Source organism: Saimiri boliviensis, chromosome 1 (genome assembly GCF_048565385.1).
Source record: "Saimiri boliviensis isolate mSaiBol1 chromosome 1, mSaiBol1.pri, whole genome shotgun sequence".
Classification (NCBI taxonomy): domain Eukaryota; kingdom Metazoa; phylum Chordata; class Mammalia; order Primates; family Cebidae; genus Saimiri; species Saimiri boliviensis.
This window is the reverse complement of record NC_133449.1, coordinates 105,659,538-105,683,314: the sequence shown is the minus strand read 5'-3', so window position 1 is coordinate 105,683,314 and position 23,777 is coordinate 105,659,538. Positions and strand designations below refer to the sequence as shown.

General features: G+C 46.2%; 1 protein-coding gene and 1 long non-coding RNA gene across 3 annotated transcripts in view; one reads left to right on the top strand and one right to left on the bottom strand.

The window, feature by feature from the left end:
* LOC141585048 (uncharacterized) overlaps positions 1 to 18,838 on the bottom strand; it is a 35,554-nt gene extending 16,716 nt beyond the window's left edge. The window contains exons 1-2 of the long non-coding RNA XR_012518317.1: positions 8,075 to 18,838; positions 6,494 to 6,660 (exon numbers count right to left, since the gene is read on the bottom strand). This is a non-coding gene — a long non-coding RNA (uncharacterized LOC141585048). The remainder of the gene's footprint in view (positions 1 to 6,493; positions 6,661 to 8,074) is intronic.
* Positions 1 to 23,777, top strand: part of BEAN1 (brain expressed associated with NEDD4 1) — a 57,236-nt gene that overhangs the window by 25,242 nt on the left and 8,217 nt on the right. For both annotated transcript variants that reach the window (XM_039477717.2, XM_074402066.1), the window contains one exon: positions 18,833 to 19,090. In XM_039477717.2, the coding sequence (XP_039333651.1) occupies positions 18,833 to 19,090 (258 nt within the window). The remainder of the gene's footprint in view (positions 1 to 18,832; positions 19,091 to 23,777) is intronic.

Here is a 23,777-nt window from a genome sequence, read left to right as displayed (position 1 = left end):
AGTCTGTTACCCAGGCTGGAGTTCAATGGCTCTCTATAGAGCTCCCAGGCTCAAGCAATCTTCACAGGCACACACCACCAAGTCCAGCTGAATTTTTCTACTTTTCATAGAGATAGGGGTCTTGCTGTGTTGCCTAGGCCCCACTCATTTGCTGTTTTTTGGTTTTTGGTTTTTTGAGGCAGAGTCTCACTCTTCCGCCCAGGCTGGAGTACAGTGGCGCAATCTCAACTCACTGCAACCTCCGCCTTCCGGATTCAAGTGATTCTCCTGCCTCAGTCTCCCGAGTAGCTGGGATTGCAGACGTTTGCTGCCATGCCCAGCTAATTTTTTTTTTTTTTTTTTTTTTTTTTGAGACGGAGTTTCACTCTTGTTACCCAGGCTGGAGTGCAATGGCGCGATCTCGGCTCACCGCAACCTCCGCCTCCTTACTACAGACAGAGTTTCACCACATTGGCCAGGCTTTCTTGAACTCCTGAACTCAAGTGATCTGCCTGCCTCAGCCTCCAAAGTACTGGGATTACAAGCGTCAGCCACCGTGCCTGGCCACCATTCATATCTTTTTAAAAACACAAGTTGATTTAATAAAACGTTGTTATGGTTAAATGTTACATCAGCCATTTTGTATTTGTTTTCTTTCTTTCTCATCATGTCTTCTTTGTCTGTCTGTTCTTTCTTCTTTCTTTTGTGTTAAACATGTTTAATGTACAATTTTGATTCTTTGGGGGGTTTTTACTATTTAATTATTTAATTAGAGGTTACTGTAGGGATTACATATGCATCTTACTTTATCATAATCTACTCCAGTGTAACATTAACTCAAATCCAATAAGATATAGAAACCTTGCCAATGTATTTCATTTTCCTCTCCCCAATTTTGTGTTATTATAACATGCATTATGCCTATATATATATATATATATATATATATACCAAACAAAACGGTATAATTATTGTTTATATAATCTTATGTCTTTTAAAGAATAGGAATAAATGAGAAAGTGTATGTAGAGAGAACCTTTTATATTTACCTACATGTTTACCGTAACCAGAACTTTTCATGCCTTCCTGCAGATTTAAGTTAGCATCTAATCTAGCATCAATAATTTCCTTTCAGCCTCTAAAGCTACCTTCAGTAATTATCATAAGGCATACCTGCTAGCAATAAAATCTCTCGTTTTTCTCTGGAAATATCTTTGTTTTACCTTCAGTTTTGAAGGATAGTTTTGCTAATATAGAACTCTTCTTCGAGTTTAGCATGGTGTTTAACACCTGTAATCCCAGCATTTTGGGAGGCTGAGGTGGGCAAATCACTCAAGCTCAGAAGTTCAAGACCAACCTGAGCAACATGGCAAAACCCTGTCTCTACCAAAATACAAAAAAATAGCTAGGCATGGTGGTGTGCACCTGTGGTCCCAGGAGGCTGAGGCAGGAGTCTTACTTGAGCCCAGGAGGCAGAGGCTTCAGTGAGTCAAGATTGCACCACTGCTCTCCAGCCTGGGCAACACAGTGAGACCCCATCTCAAAAAAAATAAAATAAAAAGGAACTCTTCTTTGTTTAAGTTTTTTTTATTGTTGTCGTTGTTGTTGTTGTTGGCACTTTGGGTTTGTTTTGTTTTGTTTTTGAGACAGAATCTCAATCTGTCACCCAGGCTGGAGTAGAGTGACGTGATCTCAGCTCACTACAACTTCCACCTCCTAAGTTCAAGCAATTCTTGTGCCTCAGCCTCCTGAATAGCTGGGATTACAGGCATTAGCCACCATGTCCAGCCTTTCCTAGCACTTTGAATATGTCATTCCACTGCCTTCTGCACTTCCCTGTTTCTGATTAGACGTTAACTATTAATCATATTGTTGTTCCCGATTGTGATGAGCTGTTTTTCTCTTTGTGCTTTCATTATTTCTCTTTGTCTTTTATGTTTGGCTTTCAGTAGTTTGACTGTGATGTGTGTACGTGTGGATTTCTCTGTGTTTATTCTACATGGGATTTGTTTAATTTCAAGGATATATAGATTTTTTTGGTCAGATTTGGGGAACTGTCTCTATTATTACTTCAAACATTTTTTCATCCCCCTTCCTTTCCTTCTGGGACTCCCATTACACATCTTTTGCTATGCTTGATGTTGCTCCAGAAGTTTTTGAGTCTCTGTTCATTTTTTTCTCTCTCTTCTTCACATTGATTTACTTTCTAATTGATTCATTTTCAAGTTAATCAGTTCCTTCTTCTGCCATCTCAAATCTGCCAATGAATCCCTCCAATGATTCTTTTATTTAAATTATCATATTTTTCAAATGAGAATTTCTACTTGGTTCTTTATTATAATTTCTGTCTATTAAGATTCTCCATTCATTGAGACATTGTCATCCTACTCTCCTTTAATTATTTAAACATGACTTTCCTTAGTTATTGAAACTTATTTGTAATAGCTACTTTAAAGTCTTTGCTAAATCCAACATCCACAGCTTCTATTGACAGATATTTTTCTTTGGTTTTGGTTTTGGTTTTTTATTTTGTTTTATTTTTATTTTTTCTTGAATATGGATCATACTTTACAAGACAAAGAAACAATAAGGTGTGATCCATTTGAATGGGCTCTTTCCAACAGTAGCAGGGAAGCTGCTGGTTTTCACAGACTGGGGAGCAGAGTTGGTGGGGAGGGGTATGGGAGTAGTCACAGGCGAGAACATTACAGGTTCACACCGTCCTCACCTGACACTCAGTCTTTCTCATCATATGTTCTTCTCAGTTCATTGTATGCCTTTGGTCAATTTCCAGAGAACTGCAGTGATACTTTGACAGTTTTGTCCAGCTTTATAGTTACATGTATGGACTGCTAAATGATCTCCCTTAATCCTTATAGAAACACTCTGAGTGGTCCTTACTCTGTTGTAAATATGAGGAAGCTAAGGTACGCAGATGTTAAATACCCTGGTCAGTGTCACTAAGCCAGGCTCTTAGTGATCCTCCTACCACGTCGGCCTCCCAAGCAGCTGGGACTACAGGCATGTGCCACCTTGCCCAACTAATTTTTGTGGTTTTTGTAGAGTCAGGATTTCACCATGCTTCCCAGGCTGGTCTTGAACTCCTGGGCTCAAGCAGTCTGCCCGCCTCAGCCTCCCAAAGTGTGCCTGGCTGTGAGGAAGCTACATCTTAAGCCAGTCCCCTCAATACAGGCTCTGAGGCATAAGGCCAAAGCACAACTCCAAGAAGTTAGTTCTTGGGAAGGAAGCTCAGTCGCTGTGGTCTAAGAACACAGCTCTAGGCTGGTTACACTTGTTCCAAGGGCTAAACCTTTACTGTGCAGAGCAGTGTGTGGATGGCATGGCCTTCACACAGTCCTTTGTAAATATTCTCTCTCCCATGGGTGGGATAGCTGATGAAAATTTGCAGCATTCATGAATTTAACATTTTATATGTCAATTATTCACTAGCTTCCTGGAAAGTCCATAGTACAGTCAAAGGTCACTTTTCTGAGCTGTGATTTTGAATAGCAAAATGCAAGCTGGGGTGTGGGAGCGAATCCCCCAGCTGGTAGGTGGGCCCAGCCAGTCCCCCCAGAATCTGCTTCTCAACCCAAATCCACTGTCTTCTACTTATCAGGAATGCACAGTAACTCCACTGGTGTTATTTAAAAAAAAAAAAAAAAAAAAAAAGCGGCTCTGGGCTCTTTGTGGAAAGTGGCTCAAGAGCCAACTCTAGGTGGTGATGGAAGAGAAGAGAATGTGGGCAGGTTGAGTCCAGTCATTATTCTAGCAAGAAAATGAGAGCGAGCTTGGTGTGGGTTCAAGTGGAGTGTTTAATTCTACTGTGTCTTGGTTTTGTGATGTCAACCAGTTTGCCATTTCCTCAGCAGAAGTAGGGAAAAGTAATTTGTGAAATTGTTTCAGTGAGTTTTTTAGCCAATAAATAAATTCTTCTTTACACCGGAGTTAAAAACCTTAGTGAATGATGACAAGGTGGTAAACTTAAGGAAGGAAGATAAGCAGAGGAATATGTGAGTTAATTTTAGTAAGTTTATTTGAATAAACTTAAGTGGCAGAATGTATCTTAATAGTGGAATAAATTTCTTTCATCTTATATTTATAGAACCATTAAGGGTTTGTGGGTGATCACTTGTATTTTTCTGGTTATGTTTTAACACAGTGGTTGAAAAGCTTCTACTTGGCAGTGGAGTGCTCTCCTGTTCACTCTGGCACATTAAAAAGATGGAAGCAGAGGTAGGAGTGGGAGCTCTGCAATGCACCAGGACTCCCCTCACCATGCCAGAGCAGTTGTGTGGGACCTCTTGCTTTCCCCAGTTTAAGAGGTTTATTTTAGTCTGATTCATATTTGTGTTCCCAGTGTCTAGCACATATCCAGGCATGGAGAAAGCATTTTGTGAATACTCGTGACTGGATGTGTGGAAGGATGGATGGATGGATGGATGGATGATAGATGGATAGATGATGGATGGATGATGGATGGATAATGGATGGATGGATGATGGATGGATGGATGATGGCTGGATGAATGGCTGGCTGGATGGATGAATGATGGATGGATGAATGGATGGATGGATGGATGATTGATGGATGGATGAATGGATGGATGGATGGATGGATTAATGGATAGATATATGGATGGTAGGTGGATGATTGAGTGGATGTTGAGTAGGTGCATAGATAGATAAATGCCTGAGAGGATGGATGATTTGTTGGCTGGGTGAATTGATGGAGGATTGAAGAATAGTGTATGACTTCACTTTCCATTTCTCCTGTCCACTGTGCCCTGCTCCCAATGCCACCAATCATGGACCATGACAAGACACTCATTGACTTCTTGTAGAGATGCATCCCCATTGTAAGAAGTAGTCTGAACACCAAGTATCCTTTTCCTCACCCCATGATCCCAATGTTCAGCTGCCATCAAGGTGACATCCCACAGGCTCACCCCTCTGTGTTCCTGCCCATGCTCCTCTCTTCCCTTACTGATCCTGATATGCTTAGTTCATCCTTCAATATCCAGCCCTTCTCTGTCTTCCTCTCTGAGATGTTCCTGGCCTGTCCCCAGACCTCCAACATCCCTCTACCAGTCTCCTGGTGACCAGAGGACAGATATCAGCAAGTGAGCTAAGAAGTTGCCAAAAAAAAAAAAAAAAAAAAAACACACCAGAGGAGACTCGGAAGTATCCAAAGCAATGAGCCCTGCCCTGCCATATCCCCTGCTCCAGCCCTTCTTTTTTCTTTTACTTTTCTTTTTTTCTTTTCCTTTTTCTTGAGACAGAGTCTCACTCTGTCACCAGGTGGGAGTGCAGTGGCATGATCTCAGCTCACTGCCACCTCCACCTCCCAGGTTCAAGCTATTCTCCTGCCTCAGCCTCCCAAGTAGCTGAGATTACAGGCACCCACCACCACACCCAGCTAATTTTTGTATTTTTAGTAGAGATGGGGTTTCACCACGTTGGCTAAGATAGTCTCAAACTCCTGACCTTGTGATCTGCCCACCTCAGCCTCCCAAAGTGCTGGGATTTCAGGCATCAGCCATCATGCCCAGCCGCCCCAGCCCCTCTTGAAGACCCTGCTTGGAGGATGGGAACAGCCAATGGTGAACAGAGGGAAAACGGTGCCTGAGTCATGTTCCCGACACTTCCTCCAATGACTCCATGCCTCACCCTGTCCATTTCAGCAGTGGAGGAAGAGTGTACTGCCAAGGCCAGACTTGCCAGGGAAGTGGACCTGTGACAAATGTCTTTGGAATTTTTGTGACAGGAGCTATCCATTAGTTCTGAGTCCTTGGCCCCCCCTTCTCCCTCTAACCAGCATCTCTGAAAGAGTGGGCAGGATTGGCAGTCTGAAGATGCTGAGTCAGCACATCCTGCGTCTCTGTTCCTTCCCTTTGTCACTTGCAGCTCAGGTAGCTTCAGGCTGCAAAGAGCACTTTCCTGAACCCAGACAGAATGACTGTGGAGCTGCCTGCATACTATATTCAGCAAGGACTCGGTAGTGATGGTCTACCTCAGTTTCCCTGCCCTTATTGTTCCCCAGGTTCCCCACACTGGAGCCAGCCCTCACCTAAGCCACAGGCCTAGATCTCACTGCCTCCCCTCATAGTTCTTGGCCCCCTCCCCACCCCTCTCCAACCTGTTCACCCACCCTGGAGGAAGAACATTTGAATAATCAGTGGCTCTTCAAACAGACAGCCAGCAGGTTCAGAGAGGGCAAGAGGCATGTCCAAGGTCACACAGCGAGTGAATGAGTGAGTGAGCGAGTGATAGAACCAGGAACAGAACTCAGTTCTCTGACTCCCACCCCGAACCCCCCAGCCCTGCAAAATCCTGCTCTCTTCTCCTGCTCTGTGCTACTGTTTGATGAACCTGAGTTTAAATCCCAGATCTGCCACAAAACTAGGTGGGCAATCTTGAAAGCATAACTTTAGCTCACCGACACAAAACGTCTTCATCTGTTAATGAAAGTGACAATAGCATCCACACAGAGAGGAAGCAAGCTCCAGACTCACCCCCACATCCAGGTTTGCGTCATTTAGGGCCTTCGGATTTCATGCAACTCGCAGTCCCAGCCCTGGACTAGAAGTCTGGAGGAGCCAGAGCTGGCTTCTGCCTTGCACAGCGGAGTCCCATGGACCCAGGCACCACTGCTGCCTCGTCAGGGGACTTGGGGTCCCATCTGCGGAATGGGAATAATACCAGGGCTGTCTCAGAAGCCTGCTCAAAGGACAACTTAATTGGAGAGGCCAAGAACTCCCACAGTGTTATTCTGTGGCATTGTGTGTGCTCAGCTGTGCGCAGGACAGGGTCTGTGGGCTCAGCCTCCTCTAGTCCCAGTTCCAGGCTCATGGGGACCCTTGCAGCAGCTTTCTCCCTTTCTCCCTGGTCTCCTTCCCTCAACCCTGCCCCTGCCCATCTGTCCTCCATCTGCAACCAGAGGCTCTCGTAAAACACTCTGACCCTAATCTCTCTCTCTCTCCTCTCCTCTTCTCTTCTCTCTCTCTCTCTCTCTCTCTCTCTCTCTCTCTCCCTTTTTCTCTCTTTCTTTTTAGAGACAGAGTCTCGCTCTGTCACCCAGGCTGGAGTGCAGTGGTGCGATCGAGGCTCACTGCAAACTCCACCTCCCAGGTTCTATTGATTATCCTGCCTTAGCCTCCCAAGTAGGTGGGATCACAGGTACCTGCCACCATGCCAGGCCAATTTTTTGTATTTTTTGTAGAGATGGGTTTTCACCATGTTGGCCAGGCTGATCTCAAACTCCTGACCTCAGGTGATCCACCCACCTTGGCCTCCCAAAGTGCCAGGATTACAGATGTGAGCCACAGCACCTGACCAAAAGGATAGCCTCTTGATGTGACCTTCAGGACCCCTGATGATCTGGCCCCTGCAAGCCCCTCCAAACTTAGCCCCTACCAGGCTTCTCTCCAGCTTCCTCCTCTCCTGTGATTCCTTAAATGCATCAAGTCCTCATCAGGGTCCCAAGGTTCTTCTATAATGGAATTTGCCAGACCGATTTATCATTGATGGGTAGGCCATTTCAAACCTGGACTCTTTAATTTTAATACCTGACTTGCTCTTCTGGCTGAAAGCACCTACTCTGTTCTGACACTCTGGCAGTGCTTGTAAATGTCTTGTAAATGTCCCACAGTTAGGCTGTGGGTGTTGGCTGGGTGATGAATGGGAGGATGGGCCAATGGGTGACTGGAAGCAGCTCCCAGGGAAGGCACTCAGGCACACCAGACACACCAACCAACCAGTCAGGGACCCCCCTTGGTGCAATTCAGATGGCTCCTGAGCTTCCTCTCTGCGCCAGCCCTGCCCAATATCCTGGACTGATGGGGTGACAAGAGAGAGAGACACAGGCTCCACTCTGCTGGCATTCTCCATCCCTACGGAACCAGAGTGCTGGGGAGTGCCAGTTCAGGAATTGCAAAGAGCAGTCCAGGCTCACCACTTTAACCAGCTCTGTGCTCAGCTTCCCTGTCTATAGAATGAAGGAGAGATACTCTCCACCTCTCAGGGCTGCTGTGAAGATTAAATGAGAAAAGCATGCATAAAAAGAGGTTAGAGCCTGATGGATGTAGAGTACGTACCTGCTCAGTGAGAGCTATCATTGTTCCTCTTCCGTGAAATCACCCACAGGGGCCCACCTGCAATCAAGAACATCTCTAGGACATATCTCTAGGAGACAGAACAGGAGGTCCTCCTGCAGCCCTGAATGATTTGCTCCCCACCAAGCACCTGCCTGCTGTGGCCCATCTCTTCCTGAGACACACAGGCTCCCAACTCTAGAATCCTGGTATCTTATCAGCAATGTTCAGCTGTTGATACACCTTCATCCTGAATAATCCCAGGTCATGGCTGGCTCTGACTATATGTCAGGTGGCTCAGAAGAAGCAAAATGTCATTTTGGGGAGAGGAACATTTTTCCTTCACAAGATTTAAAATACCAGAATTCCCAGTGCACGGTGCCTGGTAGCCACAGAATAGCATCTTGGCTAAGAGCACAGGGATTTAGTCTCCCACTGACCCAGGTCTCCATCTGTGGGGCTGTGTGACCTCGGAAAAGTTACGTAACCTCTCTAAGGCTGCTTCCTTACCTATTAACTAGGAATCCCATCATAGACCATCATGAGGATTAAATGAGATAATATGGTACATGACAAGTACCACGTATAGTGTGTCACACCGTAGGTGCTCAGGAGATGGTAATTACTCATACTGGAATGGGTGGGGGGTGGCGTCTCAGAGAAGAGCCTATTTTTTGAGGTTTCTGCTTGATCATGAGCAGCTTTGTAAAAACTGCTTGGGAAGAAAGTCCAGGATGGAGTCAAAGTTTGTTACATCTTCTATCCTTGCTGCAGCTGGTACAGAGGGACAGGGAAGCCAGGGGTGGGAAGGGGGGCTGTCATCATGTTATTTCTCTTCAGTCATATTTATCTTTTTTATAAAAATAGGTCCTGGGTATGGAAATTGGAAGAATTTCCCTCATAATTTAAAGCAGCACCTACCTTTGCCAGTTGTGGTGACTGGGAGATTAATTTCCTAGCCTGCCAAGCAGAAGGATGCCTGAATCAACCAGCTCTGTCGTGCAGGCATGGGTGATGCCATCTCCCACCCAGCTGTTAATGAGCCTGGTGCTGCCAGACTAGGGCAAGGCTGTCATCTGCTGCTGAGGCAGGTGAAGGGAGGGGCATCTTCCAGGTGACCCCATGGGGCTGGTCCCAGAGGCAGGTTCTGCGTGCTGTGCAGGGAAACTGTGTGCGCGCGCGCACACACACACACACACACACGCACGCACGCACTTCCAACTCTAAATCTGCAATCTAAGCACCTACAGCCCTGCCATGGCCAGGTGTCATGGGAGATCATGGGGTGACCAGTGTGTCCTAAACCACTGCAACATCTGGGGTCAGAAGACATTCCAGAGCCCCACTGGGGACAGAAATTTTGGAGCCAGCCCCCTATTCTACAGCAGTGTGACCCCCACACACTACCCTTCCTAAGACGGGCTGGTGTCCCTCACCCTCCCAAGTCCTGCCCTGGGCTCTGAAGGTGAGAGGCTACATGACTGCGAGCAATCAGAGTGGTCATTGGCTCAGGAGTGGTTGCAGGGAGGACCGGGACCATGCTAGATGAGTGGCATCCAAAAGCACCTTTTCATAGCCGGCTCTAGCCAGTTGTAGCCACAGCATGGAGTGCTGTGTTGAGAAGGATGCTGAGGTTGCCTTCTGAGCAGAACTGGAAAGAGAACCATGGTGGATTAGCAATGTTTGCCACTGCCATAGACTTAGAAAGTGGTGGCAGGTATGCTATAGATTCACCAGCCAAGGACTAGATTTCTCCTCAGTTGGAGTCAAACAAGGCAATTTAAACTGATTCCATTTGCCTGCAAGAAAAAGATGAAGGAGAGTTTCATCTTGCCACCTTTTCTCTGTGAATCTTGAAGAAAAATGACAAACTTTAGTTTATAGTAGCCAAGGGAATAAAAATGAGAAGTTGGCACTTCATCCAAAACTCAAGCTGTCACAATCAGTCAAAAATAGAGAAGAAACTGAATTCTAGCCTAATAAAGAGACAGACACAGAGCCAACTAAGTCCCCTGCAGTTCACTCAGTCATCCAACAAATATTTAATGAGCACCTATTATGTGCCCGGCACCTGGCTGGGTGCTGCAGATTCATGCAATGAAAAAGTCAGGACAAGGCCGGGTGCAATGGCTCATGCCTGTAATACCAGCACTTTCAGAGGCTGGGGTGGGCAGATCACCTGAAGTCGGGAGTTCGACACCAGCCTGACTAACATGGGGAAAACCTATCTCTACTAAAAATAAAAAATCAGCCAGGCATGGTGGCACATGCCTGTAATCCCAGCTACTCAAGAAGCTGAGGCAGGAAAATTGCTTGAATCCAGGAGGTGGAGGTTGCAGTGAGCCGAGATTGTGCCATTGCACTCCACCCTGGGCAACAAGAGCAAAACTCCATCTCAAAAAAGAAAAAGAAAAAGTCAGGAGAGATGGGATATCTGCCTTCAAGGATCTAACAATCTAATGAGGTGGACAGGGAATCCAAAGACATCATAATGTAATAAACACGTAAACAAATAAATAAGCAGGCTGTTCAGGGGTTGTGATGACGCTGTCCAAAAAAAATACATGGAGTGATACATAGTGGGGTGGAGGTCAGTCAGGAGCAACCTCTCTGAGGAGGTGACTTTTAAAGAAAGATCTAAAGGATAAGAAAGAGGCAGCTGTGCACCATGTACTTTGCGGGACTATAATGAACAATATTCATGAATATTCATGTATGAATTTTTGTGTGGACTTATGTTTTCATTTTTCTTGGGTATGTTCCTAGGAGTGCAAATCGCTGGATCATGTGATTATTATGTTTAACCATCTGAGAACCGCTAGTCTGTTCACAAAGCAGCTGTACCATTTTACATTCCCACAAGCAGTTTATAAGGGTTTCTGTTTCTCCACATCCTCACCAACACTTGGCATTATCTGTCTTTTTGATGATAGCCATCCTACTGGGTGTGAAATGGTATCTCATTGTGGTTTTGATTTGCATTTCTCTGTTGGCTAATGATGTTGGGCAACTTCTCAATGTGCTTATTGGCCAATTGTATCTTCTTTAGAGAAATGTCCATTCACATCTTTTGCCAATTTTTAATTGGATTGTCTTTTTATTATTGAGTTGTAATAGCTCTTTACATATTCTAGGTACAAGTCCCTTATGAGATAAGTGATGTAGGAATATCTTCTCCCATTCTACAGCCTGTCTTTTTCTTTTCTTTCTTGAACGTGGCCTTTGTTGTGCCAGTTTTTAATTTTGATATTTATTTTTCTTTTTCTTCTTGTGCTTTTGGTGTCATATCTAATAATCATTTTCCAAATCCAAAATCATGACAACTTACCCCTATGTTTTCATCTAAAAGTTTTATAGTTTTAGGTCATACATTTAGGTCTTGAATCTATTTTGAGTTAATTTTTGCATTTTATGTAGGGAATCCAACTTCATTCTTTTGAATGTAAGCATTCAGTTGTCCTAACATCATTTGTTGAAAAGATTATTCTTTCTTCCATTTACTTCTCTTGGCACCCTTGCTGAAAATTCACCGACCATAAATGTCAGGGTTTGTTTCTGAACTCTCAATTCTAGTCCATTTATTCATATGTCTATCTCCATGCTAGTACTACACTATCTTGATCATAGTAGCTCTGTATTAAGTTTTGAAATTAGGAAATGCGTCCCCTCCAATGTTGTCCTTTTGAGGTTATTTTAGCTATGTTTGCTCCCTTGAATTTTTATGTGAAGTTTAAGATCAGCTTAAGGTCATTTGTTTCTGCAATGAAGGCTGGGACTTTTGAAGGTACTGAATTTTTAGATGAATTTGGGGAGTATTGTCATCTTAACAATATTTAGTCTTCTGAAACATGGGATGTCTTTCTATTTATTTGGGTCTTTAATTTTTTGAAAAATGTTTTAGCATTTTTAGAATATAAGTTTGTACTTTTTTTTGGTTTTTTTTTTGAGACAGAGTCTCACTCTGTCGCCCAGGCTGAAGTGCAGGGGCATGATCTTGGCTCACTGCAACTTCCACCTCCTGGGTTCAAGTGATTCTCCAGCCTCAGCCTCCTAAGTAACTGGGATTACACACCTCTGCCACCACGCCTACCTAATTTTATTTGTATTTTTATCAGAGACGAGATTTCACCATGTTGACTAGGCTGGTTTTGAACTCCTAACCTCGGGTGATCCACCCGCCTCAGCCTCCCAAAATGTTGGGATTATAGGTGTGAGCTACCGCACCCAGCCTAAGTTTTGTACTTCTTTTGTTAAATTTACTCCTGAGTATTTCATTTGTAATTTCATTTTAGATTTGGTCATTGCTACCATATAAATATACTATTGATTTTTATATATCGGCCTTGTATCCTGCAACCTTACTGAATTTATTAGTTCTAATATTTTTTAAAGAACTTATTAAGATTTTTTACATACAAGATTATGTCATCTACAAATGTAGTTTTACTTCTTCCTGTACAATATGGATGCCTTTTATTTCATTTTCTTGCCTAAATTGCCCTGGCTAGAATCTTCAATATAATGTCGACTGGAAGTGGCAAAAGTGGACATTCTTGTCTATTTCCTGATCTTAGGAAAAAGGTTTTAGTCTTTTACCATTAAGCATCATGTTATCTGTGGGTTTTCATAAATGCCCTTTATCAGGTTGAGGAAGTTCCCTTCTATTTTTAGTTTGCTGAGTGTTGTTATCAAGAAGGAGAATTTAACTTCGTCATGTTTTTTCTGTATCTGTTTTGATCACATGGTTTTTGTCCTAAAGTCTGTTGATGTGGTGTAATACATTAATTGATTTGTGGATATTAAACCAATCTTGCATTCCCGGAATAAATCTTATCTAGTCCTGGTATATAATCCTTTTTATGTATTATTGGATCCAATTCACTAGTATTTTGTTGGGGATTTTTGCATCTATGTTCCTAGGAGATACAGTTCTATAATTTTTTTTTTTTTTTTTTTTTTGGTTGAGTCTCGCTCTGTCATCAGGCTGGAGTGCAGTGGCACGATCTCAGCTCAAGGCAACCTCTGCCTCCTGGGTTCAAGTGATTCCCCTGCCACAGCCTCCCAAGTAGCTGGGACTACAGGCACACACCACTATGCCTGGCTAATTTTTTGTATTTTAGTAGAGATGGATTTCACCATGTTGGCCAGGATGGTCTCAATCTTCTGACTCATGATCTGCTTGCCTCAGCCTCCCAAAGTGCTGGGATTACAGGCATGAGCCACCTTGCCCTGCCTAATTTTCTTTTCTTGTAATGTCTTTGTCTAGTTTTGGTATCAGGATAATGCTGGCCTTACAGAATGAGTTGATAAGCATTCCCTCCTTTTATATTTTTTAGAAAAGTTTATGGAAATTGGCATTATTTCCTTTTTAGCTTTTTCTGTTGTGATAAAATATATATAACATAACATTTATCATTTTAACCATTTTTAAGTATAAGTTTGGTGGTATTAAGTACATTCACGTTGTTGTGCAACCATCAACACTATCCATCTCTAGAATTCTTCTCATCATCCCAAACTGAAATTCGTATGCATTAAAGTTATTAGTTCTTCTGTAAATTTTTGGTAGAATTTTCCAATGAAGCTATCTGGTCTGGGGATTTTCTTTCTGGAAAAAGAAGCTGAAAAGTTTCTCACGTTACTCATTCAATCTCTTTGCTTCTGATAGGCCAATTCAGAATTTCTTTTTAAGTCTTTTTCCTTAGTTTTGTGTATTTCTAAGAATTTGCACATTTTATCCAGGTAATCCAATTTGTTGGCATACAGTTGTTCATAGTATTCCCTGATGGTACTATGATAATTCTTATTTCTGTATTTCTGCAAAGTCTGTAGTAGCACCTGTAGCTGGGACCACAGGTGTGTGCCACCACACCTGGCTAATTTTTTGTATTTTTATTAGACATGGAGTTTCACCATATTAGCCAGGCTGGTCTTGAACCCCTAGCCTCAAGTGATCCACCTGCCTCAGTCTCCCAAAGTACTGGGATTACAGGTGTGAGCCACCACACCCAGCCACATTTGTTCATCTTTTTAAAGAACCAACTTCTGGGCTGGGTGTGATGGCTCACACCTGTGGTCCCAATTACTCAGGAGGCTGAGGCAAGAGAATCACTTGAACCTGGGAGGCAGAAGTTGCAATGAGCCAAGATTGCGCCACTGCACTCCAGCCTGGGAGACAATGCAAGATTCTGTCTCAAAAAAAAAAAAAGAACCAACTTCTGGTTTTGTTGGCTTTCTCTATTGTTTTTCTATTCTTTATTTCACTAATTTCCACTCTAATCTTTATTATTTCCTTCCCTCTGCCCACTTCAGATTTAGTTTGCCCTTTTCTTCCCAGTATGTTAAGGTAGAAGGTTAAGTTGTTGATTTGAGATCTTTTTTCATTTTTAATGTAGACATTTACATATATAAATTTCTCTCTAAACACTGCATTAGCTGTATCCTGCAAGTTGTCTTTTTGTTTGTTTGTTGGGGGCAGGGGTTGTTTTTTTGTTTTTGAGATGGAGTTTCGCTCTTGTTGCCCAGGCTAGAGTGCAATGGCACAATCTTGGCTCACTGCAACCTCCACCTCCCAGGTTCAAGTAATTCTCCTGCCTCAGCCGCCCAAGTAGCTGGGATTACAGGTGTCCGCTACCACGCTCAGGTAATTCGTTTTTGTATTTTAGTAGAGATGGGATTTCGCTATCTTTGTCAGGCTGGTCTCAAACTCCTGACCTCAAGTGATCTGCCTGCCTCTGCCTCCCAAATTACTTGGCTATTAGTATGTTGTTTAATTTCCATGTATTTGTGAATTTCACAAATTTATTTTTGTTATTAATTTCCAATTTTATTTTAACCAGAAACATACTTCGTACAATTTCAATCACTTTAAAATCTATTGAGGCTTGTTGTATGGCCTGTCCTTCAAAATGTTCCACATGTGCTTGAGAAGAATGCATATTCTGCTGTTGTGAAGTGTTCTATAGATGTCTGTTAGGTCTAGTTTGTGAATAATGTTGTTCTAATAATGTATTTCCTTATTGATCTCTGCCTAGTTTCTCTATACCTTACTAAAAACGGAATATTGGAGTCCCCAACTATTATTGTTTTATTGTCTGTATTTTCTCTCAATTTGTTAAACTTTGCTTCATGGACTTGGGGACTCTAGTTAGATGGATATATGTTTACAATTGTTATAACTTCCTGATGGATTAACTCTTTATTACTATAAAATGACGCTCTTATCTCTAGTAGAACTTTTTGTCTCAAAGTCTGTTTTTTCTGATTTTATTATGGCTACAGCAGCATTCTTAATTATTGCAATTTGTACAGCTATCTTTCTCCATCCTTTTACTTTCAACCTATTTGTGTCTGGTTCACAAATCAGACTCAGAGACAGTATATAGTTGGATTCTGTTTTTTACCCAGTCTGACCATCTTCCTTTTGATGGGATTATTTAATCAATCACATTTAATGTTATTCATACAGTTGGATTTACATCTGCCATTTTGCTTTTTGTCTTGTATATGTCTCATGTCTTTTTTTGTTCTTCTATTTCTCCTTTTTGCTTTAAGTGAATATTTTCTAATGTAGTATTTTAATTTCTTTAATGATTTTTTTACTATATTTGAGTTATGTTCTTAGTGGTTGCCCTGGGACTTGCCGTATACATCTTAACTGATCAGAATCTACTTGATATTTATACTAACTTCATTCCAATGAGAATTAAGTTACTCTAGTTACTCCTATATAACTCTATTCCCTCATCCCCCTTTTTGTGCTATTTTTATTATATAGCAGAAAACTTCTTATCCAGCTCCTTATGGTTTAGTGGGGAGACCAAGGCCCAGAGAGGGTCTGGCTTGGCTATGCACTGGCTGGCTGACCACAGATGAGTCACTTAAAATTCTTTGAGCCTCAGTGTCCTTACCTGTAAAATGGGGAGAATTGGATGAAATAGCTCCAAAAATGAATGAGCTCTTATCACTTATCCTACACATAGTAGGAGCCCTGAAAACGGTAGTCTGTGTTTGGCCCTCAAAGAATTCCAGGAATTTTTATAGCGTACTGTTCATTAAAAGGCCATATATGCAAAGCAACCCCCAAATGCAGAAGTAGCTAAGAAGCCAGAGTGAGGCAGACAAATCCAATTTGTCGGTACAGAGTGATTTATCTGGAGAACTTAAGGATGGAAGTATAGTCTTGGACAGCAGCAAAACAGGTAGATCTTCACACTGTTACTCCCCAGACCCAGGGCTTATGTATCACAGGGAAAGAGTATACATGCTCTGTGCAAGACAACTAAAGGCAGCCCTCCAGAACAGGCAAGAATGCTATATGTGTGCAATAACATCAAGGTTTACATGTTCTTATGCTAAGGACAGTAAACAAAGTGAGAATCAAGAGGTTTTCACAGGACTGGGGCTAATCAGAAGTAACATGGTGGATTAGCATCTGTATTCACATTGCTATGAAGAAATACCTGAGGCTGAGTAATTTATAAAGAAAAGAGGTTTAATTGACTCACAGTTCCACATAGCTGGGAAGGCCTCAAGGAACTTACTTTCATGGTGGAAGGCATCTCCTCACAGGGCAGCAGGAGAGAACATGAGTGCAAGCAGAGGAAATGTCAGACACTTATAAAACCCATCAGATCTCAAGATAAATCACTCATTATCACAAGAACAGCATGGGAGAAACCACCCCCATGATTCAATTACCTCCACCTGTTCCTGCCCTTGACACGTGGGGATTACAAAGGTGAGATTTGGGTGAGGACACAGAGCCAAACCATATCAGCATCCAAGATGAAGTCACTTTTGTGTCTCCACATCCCACATTCTCACATCGGAGAGTCAGGAGGCATGCATGTCCAACCAAAGTCTTAGGGCTCCCTCTTTCCAGTGCACGCCTCTCCACGGGAGCACCTTACAGTGAACTTCAGCAAAGTCTTGGCTCTCAAGGTGGGATGACATCCTGGCCCAGAGAGAAAGACCTCCATGCCAGTCCCTCCTGATGAGGGCCAGCAGACTGCAAGCGCCACCAGCATGGGCCAGACCTGCCCCAAGGGCATGTTTCTAGCCCCAGCTAAGGTCCCAAGTTTGTGCTTTCCCACCTGTCCCTGCCATAGGTTGAGTGTGGTTGAGGCTTTGGGGTCGACGCTAGAAAGGTATGGGAGGGCGAAGCAATCACAGCTGAGTGTCTCACCTCTGATTGGTAGATGGCCAGGCCCTCACCTGGGAAAAAAGCCTTCCTACAGCTACTCAGGCAGGTGGCCTCCCGTGCTCTGCTTGATTACCACCCAAGACAGAGGCCGCCCTCCCCTGAGGCATCTCAAGGCCTCCCTGCCATTTCCCCATCTGGTCTCAAGACTGGAGTCACTCACTCAGTACGTGCATTAGGCACCTTTGGTGTGCCCAGCCCCATTGCTGAGTTTGAGGACATAGAGAATGGTCAGACACAAGCCCTGGAAACAAGACATGATCATATATAACAAATGCAAAGCTGGGACTTGAACATGGGCTCAAGGAGAATGTGCTAGAGGACCCCTCTCAGAATAGAGCCCAGAAAAGATCTGAACTTCCCGGTGCTTACCTGTGACTGTGGATCATCGGATGTCTGAAGCTGGCTCCCTACTGCTGTCCAGAGATCCGGCTGGCAGCCTCAGGAAGGGCTCACACTGAGGGCAGGAGATGCTGGAGAGCGAGCACTGGCCTTTGAAGCCAGATCTGGATTCCAGCTTGGCTCTGCCATGGAATAACTGAGTGACCATGGTCCAGTCCCTTACCAGGCTGAGTCACAGTCCGGGCATCTGTGAAAGGAAAAAGCTGCATCCTGAGTTAACAGGGCTGAGTTGAAGGGAATTCAGTGATACTCCAAGACACTCACCAATGAGGAGCTGACTGTTCAAGTGAGGCAGAGGGTGCCCATGGCTGCCCCTAGCTGACCCTGACTCCTCCCCAGGACCCCAGCTCCCAAGGCCCCATCATCTTTTCCAGTGGGAGGACTAAGTCACCCATGCCCAGCTTATTTGCATAGGACTCTCAAGGATCCAGCTGTTAGTCCTGGAGGAGGTTCCTGCGCTCTCTCCTTGCTCCCACCATACCACATCCTCCCTAGAAGTCCCCTCCGCCCCTCTGTGCCTTTGTCCTGCCTGGAATGCTTCTCCCTGCCTTCCCTGAGTTAACTCATCCTTACCCTCCAAGATCACCAAGGCCTCACCTCTTCTGGGAAACCTTCTCTGATCCAACCCCCTGACACATCTGGGTCAATTTCAGCCCACAGTCCCAGGCCTGCCCGAGGCTGGCAGAATCATTCCTCATACTCGGTTCCCCTGTGCATCCCCCCATCGCTTCCTAAGACATTGGTAAAATCATGTTGACCTTTCAACTTCATGTCTTGGTGGAGTCCTTGTCCATCTCTAAGAGTCATGGATTCAAACCTCAGCTCTACCACTCATTTGCTGTGTGACGTTTGCCAAGTACATTGCCCTCTCTGAGTTTCCCCTTTCCTATTTGTGAGATAGTTCAGCTTGCAAGCAGAGGCTTCAGAGGAGAGGAGGGCAGTCAGCACTCGCTACCAGAGGCTCCTACAGACAGCAGGGTGAGTTGCTGCTCTCCTCCTTCTTCCTCCCAGGAGCAGCCAGGATAGAATCCATGGGCCTGAGCCCAAACTCTCCTCCATTTATTTAGGGATCAACAGCTCCCAGGGCAGCAGGGCAGAGGAGGAAGGGGTGTGGCAGGTCCTGGCTCCAGCTCAGTGTTCTCTCTCTCTATTCACAGTAGCACGATACAACCGCACCAGCTACTTCTACCCCACGTTCTCAGAGAGCTCAGAGCACAGCCATCTGCTCGTGTCCCCAGTGCTGGTAGCGAGTGCTGTCATAGGTGTGGTCATCATCCTCTCCTGCATCACCATCATCGTGGGCAGCATCCGCAGGGACAGGCAGGCCCGGCTTCAGCGGCACCACCACCGCCACCACCACCACCACCACCATCACCACCGCCGGCGTCGACACCGAGAGTACGAGCACGGCTACGGTGAGCTGCTGCCCACCCTGGGGCCCTGGGACTTCATCTGATTGTAGTTGCCACCCAGGAGGCCTCAAGGAGTTGGCAGCTCTGCCCTGGGTGGAACAGGGTGGTCGGGAAAGCATCCTAGAAGTCTTGGGCTATGGTAAGCACTCACGGGTGCCTACCATAATGTTCTCTGTGGCATGAGAGGCCTGGTTGACTGCTAAGAGAGAAACTAAGAGTGAGGCTGAAGGTCAGAGGGAGTGTGTGTCACTCCTCCCCTGCCACTGTTGGTCCAGGCTATACCAACGGCTGGTCTAGCTGGTGCCTGGATGGATGGATGGATGGATGGATGGATGGATGGATGGAGAGATGGGTAGAGAGATGGGTAGATGGGTGGACGAATGGAGAGAGGAATGGATGGATGGGAAGGGTGAAGGACTCATAGGGAAATGGATGGGTGAAGAGTGAAGCGATGGATTGATGGAGGTTGAGTGGAAGGGTCAGTAGACAGATGGAGAGATGTATGGGTGGAGAGTATGGATGGATAAATGGGTAGATGAAATGATGGATGAATGAGAAAATGGAGGAATGGATAGACAGATGGACTGAGTGTTATGCCTGAGTGGATGGATGCAAGGGAGGGCTGGGTGGAGGAACAGAAAGATAAATAGGTGGGCAGTGGGATGGGTTGATGGGGGTGAGTATATGAATAAGTGAATGGGTGAACTGACGGAATGAATGATGAGTGAATAAAGCCATCCCTGGTGAGAGCCAGCAGAGCACAAACAGAACTGATCTGAGGGTCTCCCAGTTATTGGGATCACCTTTAATCAGAGTTGGTGGCTAATTCCTGGGTAACCGGTCCCAAAACTGTGCATGTGGCCAGAATGCCTGAACTTTTTACAGAATGTAGCCACCTGACTGTCACTCCAGGGGCCAGCTACCTAAGGCAGCAGGAAAATATTCAATAGATTCCATCCTCGGATAATTTTCAATGGCAGGAAAAGCCAGACTCTTCCTTCCCAAACCACCATCCATAGGCCTTCATGGGCTTCTGCCTGGGTCCAAGGCCACCACCAGATAGGAAAAATAAAAGCAGGACCTTGGAGGTGCTTAACAGTAATAGCCACCCTTCACACCTGGGGTGAAGTGATGCCAGCCTCCTGGGAGCCAGAGCCCTGGCCAGATCTGAGGCATTTCCCCCTCTAGGGCAGGAAGAGCTTGGGGAAAAAGGAGACTTTTTTTTTGAGATGGGGTTTCACTCTTGTTGCCCAGGCTGGAGTGCAATGGCGCAATCCCAGCTCACCACAATCTCTACCTCCCAGGTTCAAGCGATTCTCCTGCCTCGGCCTCCCAAGTAGCTGGGATTACAAGCACACGCCACCACGCCCGGCTAATTTTGTATTTTTAGTAGAGACGGAGTTTCACCATGTTGGTCAGGCTAGTCTCAAACTCCCAACCTCAGGTAATCCGCTGCCTCAGCCTCCCAAAGTTCTGGGATTACAAGTGTGAGCCCCCGCACCTGACAGAAAGGAAACATTTTTGAAATAGATTGAATTGGATGTGAACAGCCCTGGCCTTTGGGGCCCCTCTTCTCCTTCCCAGACACACCCTGATTAGCCAGCAGGTTTGGGGCATGTCCTGTCCCTTTTCACAGAGTTAACTGGTTAAGGACGGGACTAAGGGGTAGTTGGAGTTGATGAACAGGAGCCTGGTAGTAATGGCCAATGCGTAAGGAGTGCTTGCTGGTGCCTGGCGCTGTTTGTGCATAATCCCACTGTGCAAAATCCTCACCATAGTTCTGGTGGGATGATAAAAGTCCTACCTTTTATCATCATCCCAATTGACAGATCAGAAAGTTGAGGCTGGAATGATTAAAAGGCGGGATCACCCAGCCAGCAAGTGGTGGATCCCAGACTTGAGCCCAGGCAGTCTGAACTGGTGCCCACAGGCTGCCGGCTGCCCAGCACTGCCCAAGAAGGGAGCTGGAGGTGTTGGGGAGATGGCCCTGGGAGCCACCCTATGGGTTCAAGGCAGTGTCTGGCAGACGTGCACACGGTCATAGTGGGTGTCACTCAGACCTGGATGTCACTCCCCTGGGAAAGCTGTTAGGACAACCAGAAGAGCGGGACGCTGGACCTTATGCAAGACACAGAGGGACATCCAGGACAAGTCAGGGGACAAGTGGCCACAGTTGAGCAGGCTAGTGGACTGTTCTCACTGCCCAAAAATGAGGATCGAAGAGAAGGTTCAGCATGAATAAAACAGACGTGGAAAGCTCAGCCCACACAGTCTCTGCAAGTCTCCCCTAAGCCAGGTACTCCCCAAGGAGACAAGTCAGGAGCACTCCCCGGCCAGGACAGGACTGGCCCACCCCTGCATCAACAGCCTTGAGTCTGGAGAGTCCAGGGCTCCTGCCCAGAGCATGCCCGTCTCCCCCAAGAGAAACCCAGAACCCCCAGCCCTGCAGGGTGCCAGGCAGACCCAGGATGGTCAGCCTGCCGCCTGCCCCTCACACAGCCTGGCCCTTGCCCAGCTCCCGCCACTCCTCTCCAAGCACCTGTCCATGCTCCCTCCAGCCTCTGCCCTTTGCCTGGGCTCTTCCCTCTGCCTTGACTGCCATTCCCTGTGCTTCTCCAACCAACAAAAGCCATCCAGGCCCCACTCAAAGGCTACCTCCTTAGGGGAGCTTGTGTGGCCTCACCTCGCACCTACCAGACAGAGTTGAATGGGTGTCACCCTTCTGTGTACGTACTTGGCATTGCACCCACTCTTCCCTCAGTGTCTCGGTCATGGGGTGATTATGCTGCATCCAAGAGAGCAGGGCCTGCAGGAGACTCGCCCCCACCTAGGCTTGGGCCTGGAGGAAGAACCCCATGGGCAAGGGTAGGAGCCACCACATTTTATCCTCATAGCAAAAGATGAAGTGGGCCCCTTTAAAGACTAGGAAACTGACCAGGCATGGCCCACACCTGTAATCCTAGCACTTTGGGAAGCTGAGGTGGACAGATCAACTGAGGTCAGGGGTTCAAGACCAGCCTGGCCAACATGGTAAAACCTTGTAGCTGAGCATGGTGGCACGTGCCTCTGATCGCGGCTACTCAGGAGGCTGAGGCAGGAGAATCACTTGAACCCAGGAGGCAGAGGTTGCAGTGAGCCAAGATCACACCACTGCACTCCAGCCTGGGTGACAGAGCAAGACTCTGTCTCAATAAATAAAAAATAAAGAAAGAATAGGAAACTGGGCTGGGTGCCATGGCTCACACCTGTAATTTCAACACTTTGGGAGGCTGAGGTAGGAGGATCGCTTCAGACCAGGAGTTTGAGACCAGCCTGGGCAGCACAGCAAGACCCCATCTCTAAAAAAAAAAAAAAGTAAAAATTATTGAGGTGTGGTGGCACATGCCTGTAGTCCCAGCTATTGAGAAAGCTGGGTCGGGAGGGCCCCTTCAGCCCAGGTCAAGGCTTCAGTGAGCTATGATCTCACCACTGCACGCCATGCTGGGTGACAGAACAGAGAGACCCTGTCTCTAAAAAAGTAAGACTAGGAAACTGAGGCACAAATAAGCAACTTGTTCAATTACTTACCTTGGAGCACATGCCAGGGGCTCACAGTACCCAAGCTGAGAGGCTGAGAGGTTGGCCTGGGCATGGAGGAAAGAGATGGGCCTGGGGGCAGGCCAGCCCCTCTGTAGTCTGTGGTGGCCTTGGGACTGGTACCAATGAATGAGGCCTCAGCTCTGTCCCTGGAGTGGGTGGGATGACTGAGGCCACAGCTCTGCCACATGGAGTCAGGCTTTGGCTCCGGCTGCAGCCTGTCACGGTGGTGACCCCTGCGGAGTTCCCGCCTCCCTGTCCCACTTTGCTCTCAGCTCCAGCTTTGGCAACTCCTGGGACTTCAACATGGAGCCCAGGGGTGCTGTTGCCCTACACCTTCCCCCAGCCTTCTGGAGGGTGTGCAGGGGCTGCTGGGAGCCTTGGGAGGATGCCAAGGAAGAGGGAAACACACTGTAAGCAACCACGGGAAAACACAACAGCAGCACAGCCAGGCACAGTGGCTCACACCTATAATCCCAGCACACCTGTAATCCCAGCACACCTGTAATCCCAGCACACCTGTAATCCCAGCATACCTGTAATCCCAGCACTTTGGGAGGCCAAGGCAGGAGGATGGATTGAGCTTGGGAGTTTGAGGTTGCAGTAGGCTATGATCACACCACTACACTCCAGCCTAGGCAACAGAGCAATACCCAATCCCCTCCCCACCCCCCAAAAAAAGAAGAAGGAGGAGCAGTGCACCAGCAAGCCCCAACCGTTGGCACTGGGCCCCTTCCACCTGTCAGACACACTCACACCCTTCCGGCTCTGGTGACTGAAGCTCTCCTGGCCTCTCTCCCTCCCCTCTGGCTGCAGATTCCTCTCCTCTGTCCCTTTATAGGTCAAGGTCCCTCATATCACACGCCTTGGTCGTGGTCCTCTCTCTACACCCACTCCCTGCTCTGTCTCATCCATCATCATCATCCTCCCTTACCTGGCGCCAGCCCTCAGGTCAGCTCCAGAACTATGTGCCCAGATGTCCACTGGATATCGCCCCGTGAGGCCCCACAGGCACCTCAGCTCAAGTGTCCACAGAGGCCTGATTTCCTGCTTCCTATGTGCATCCTCAGGAAAGTTGCCAAAACTCTCTGGGCCTCAGGCGAGTCGTCTATAA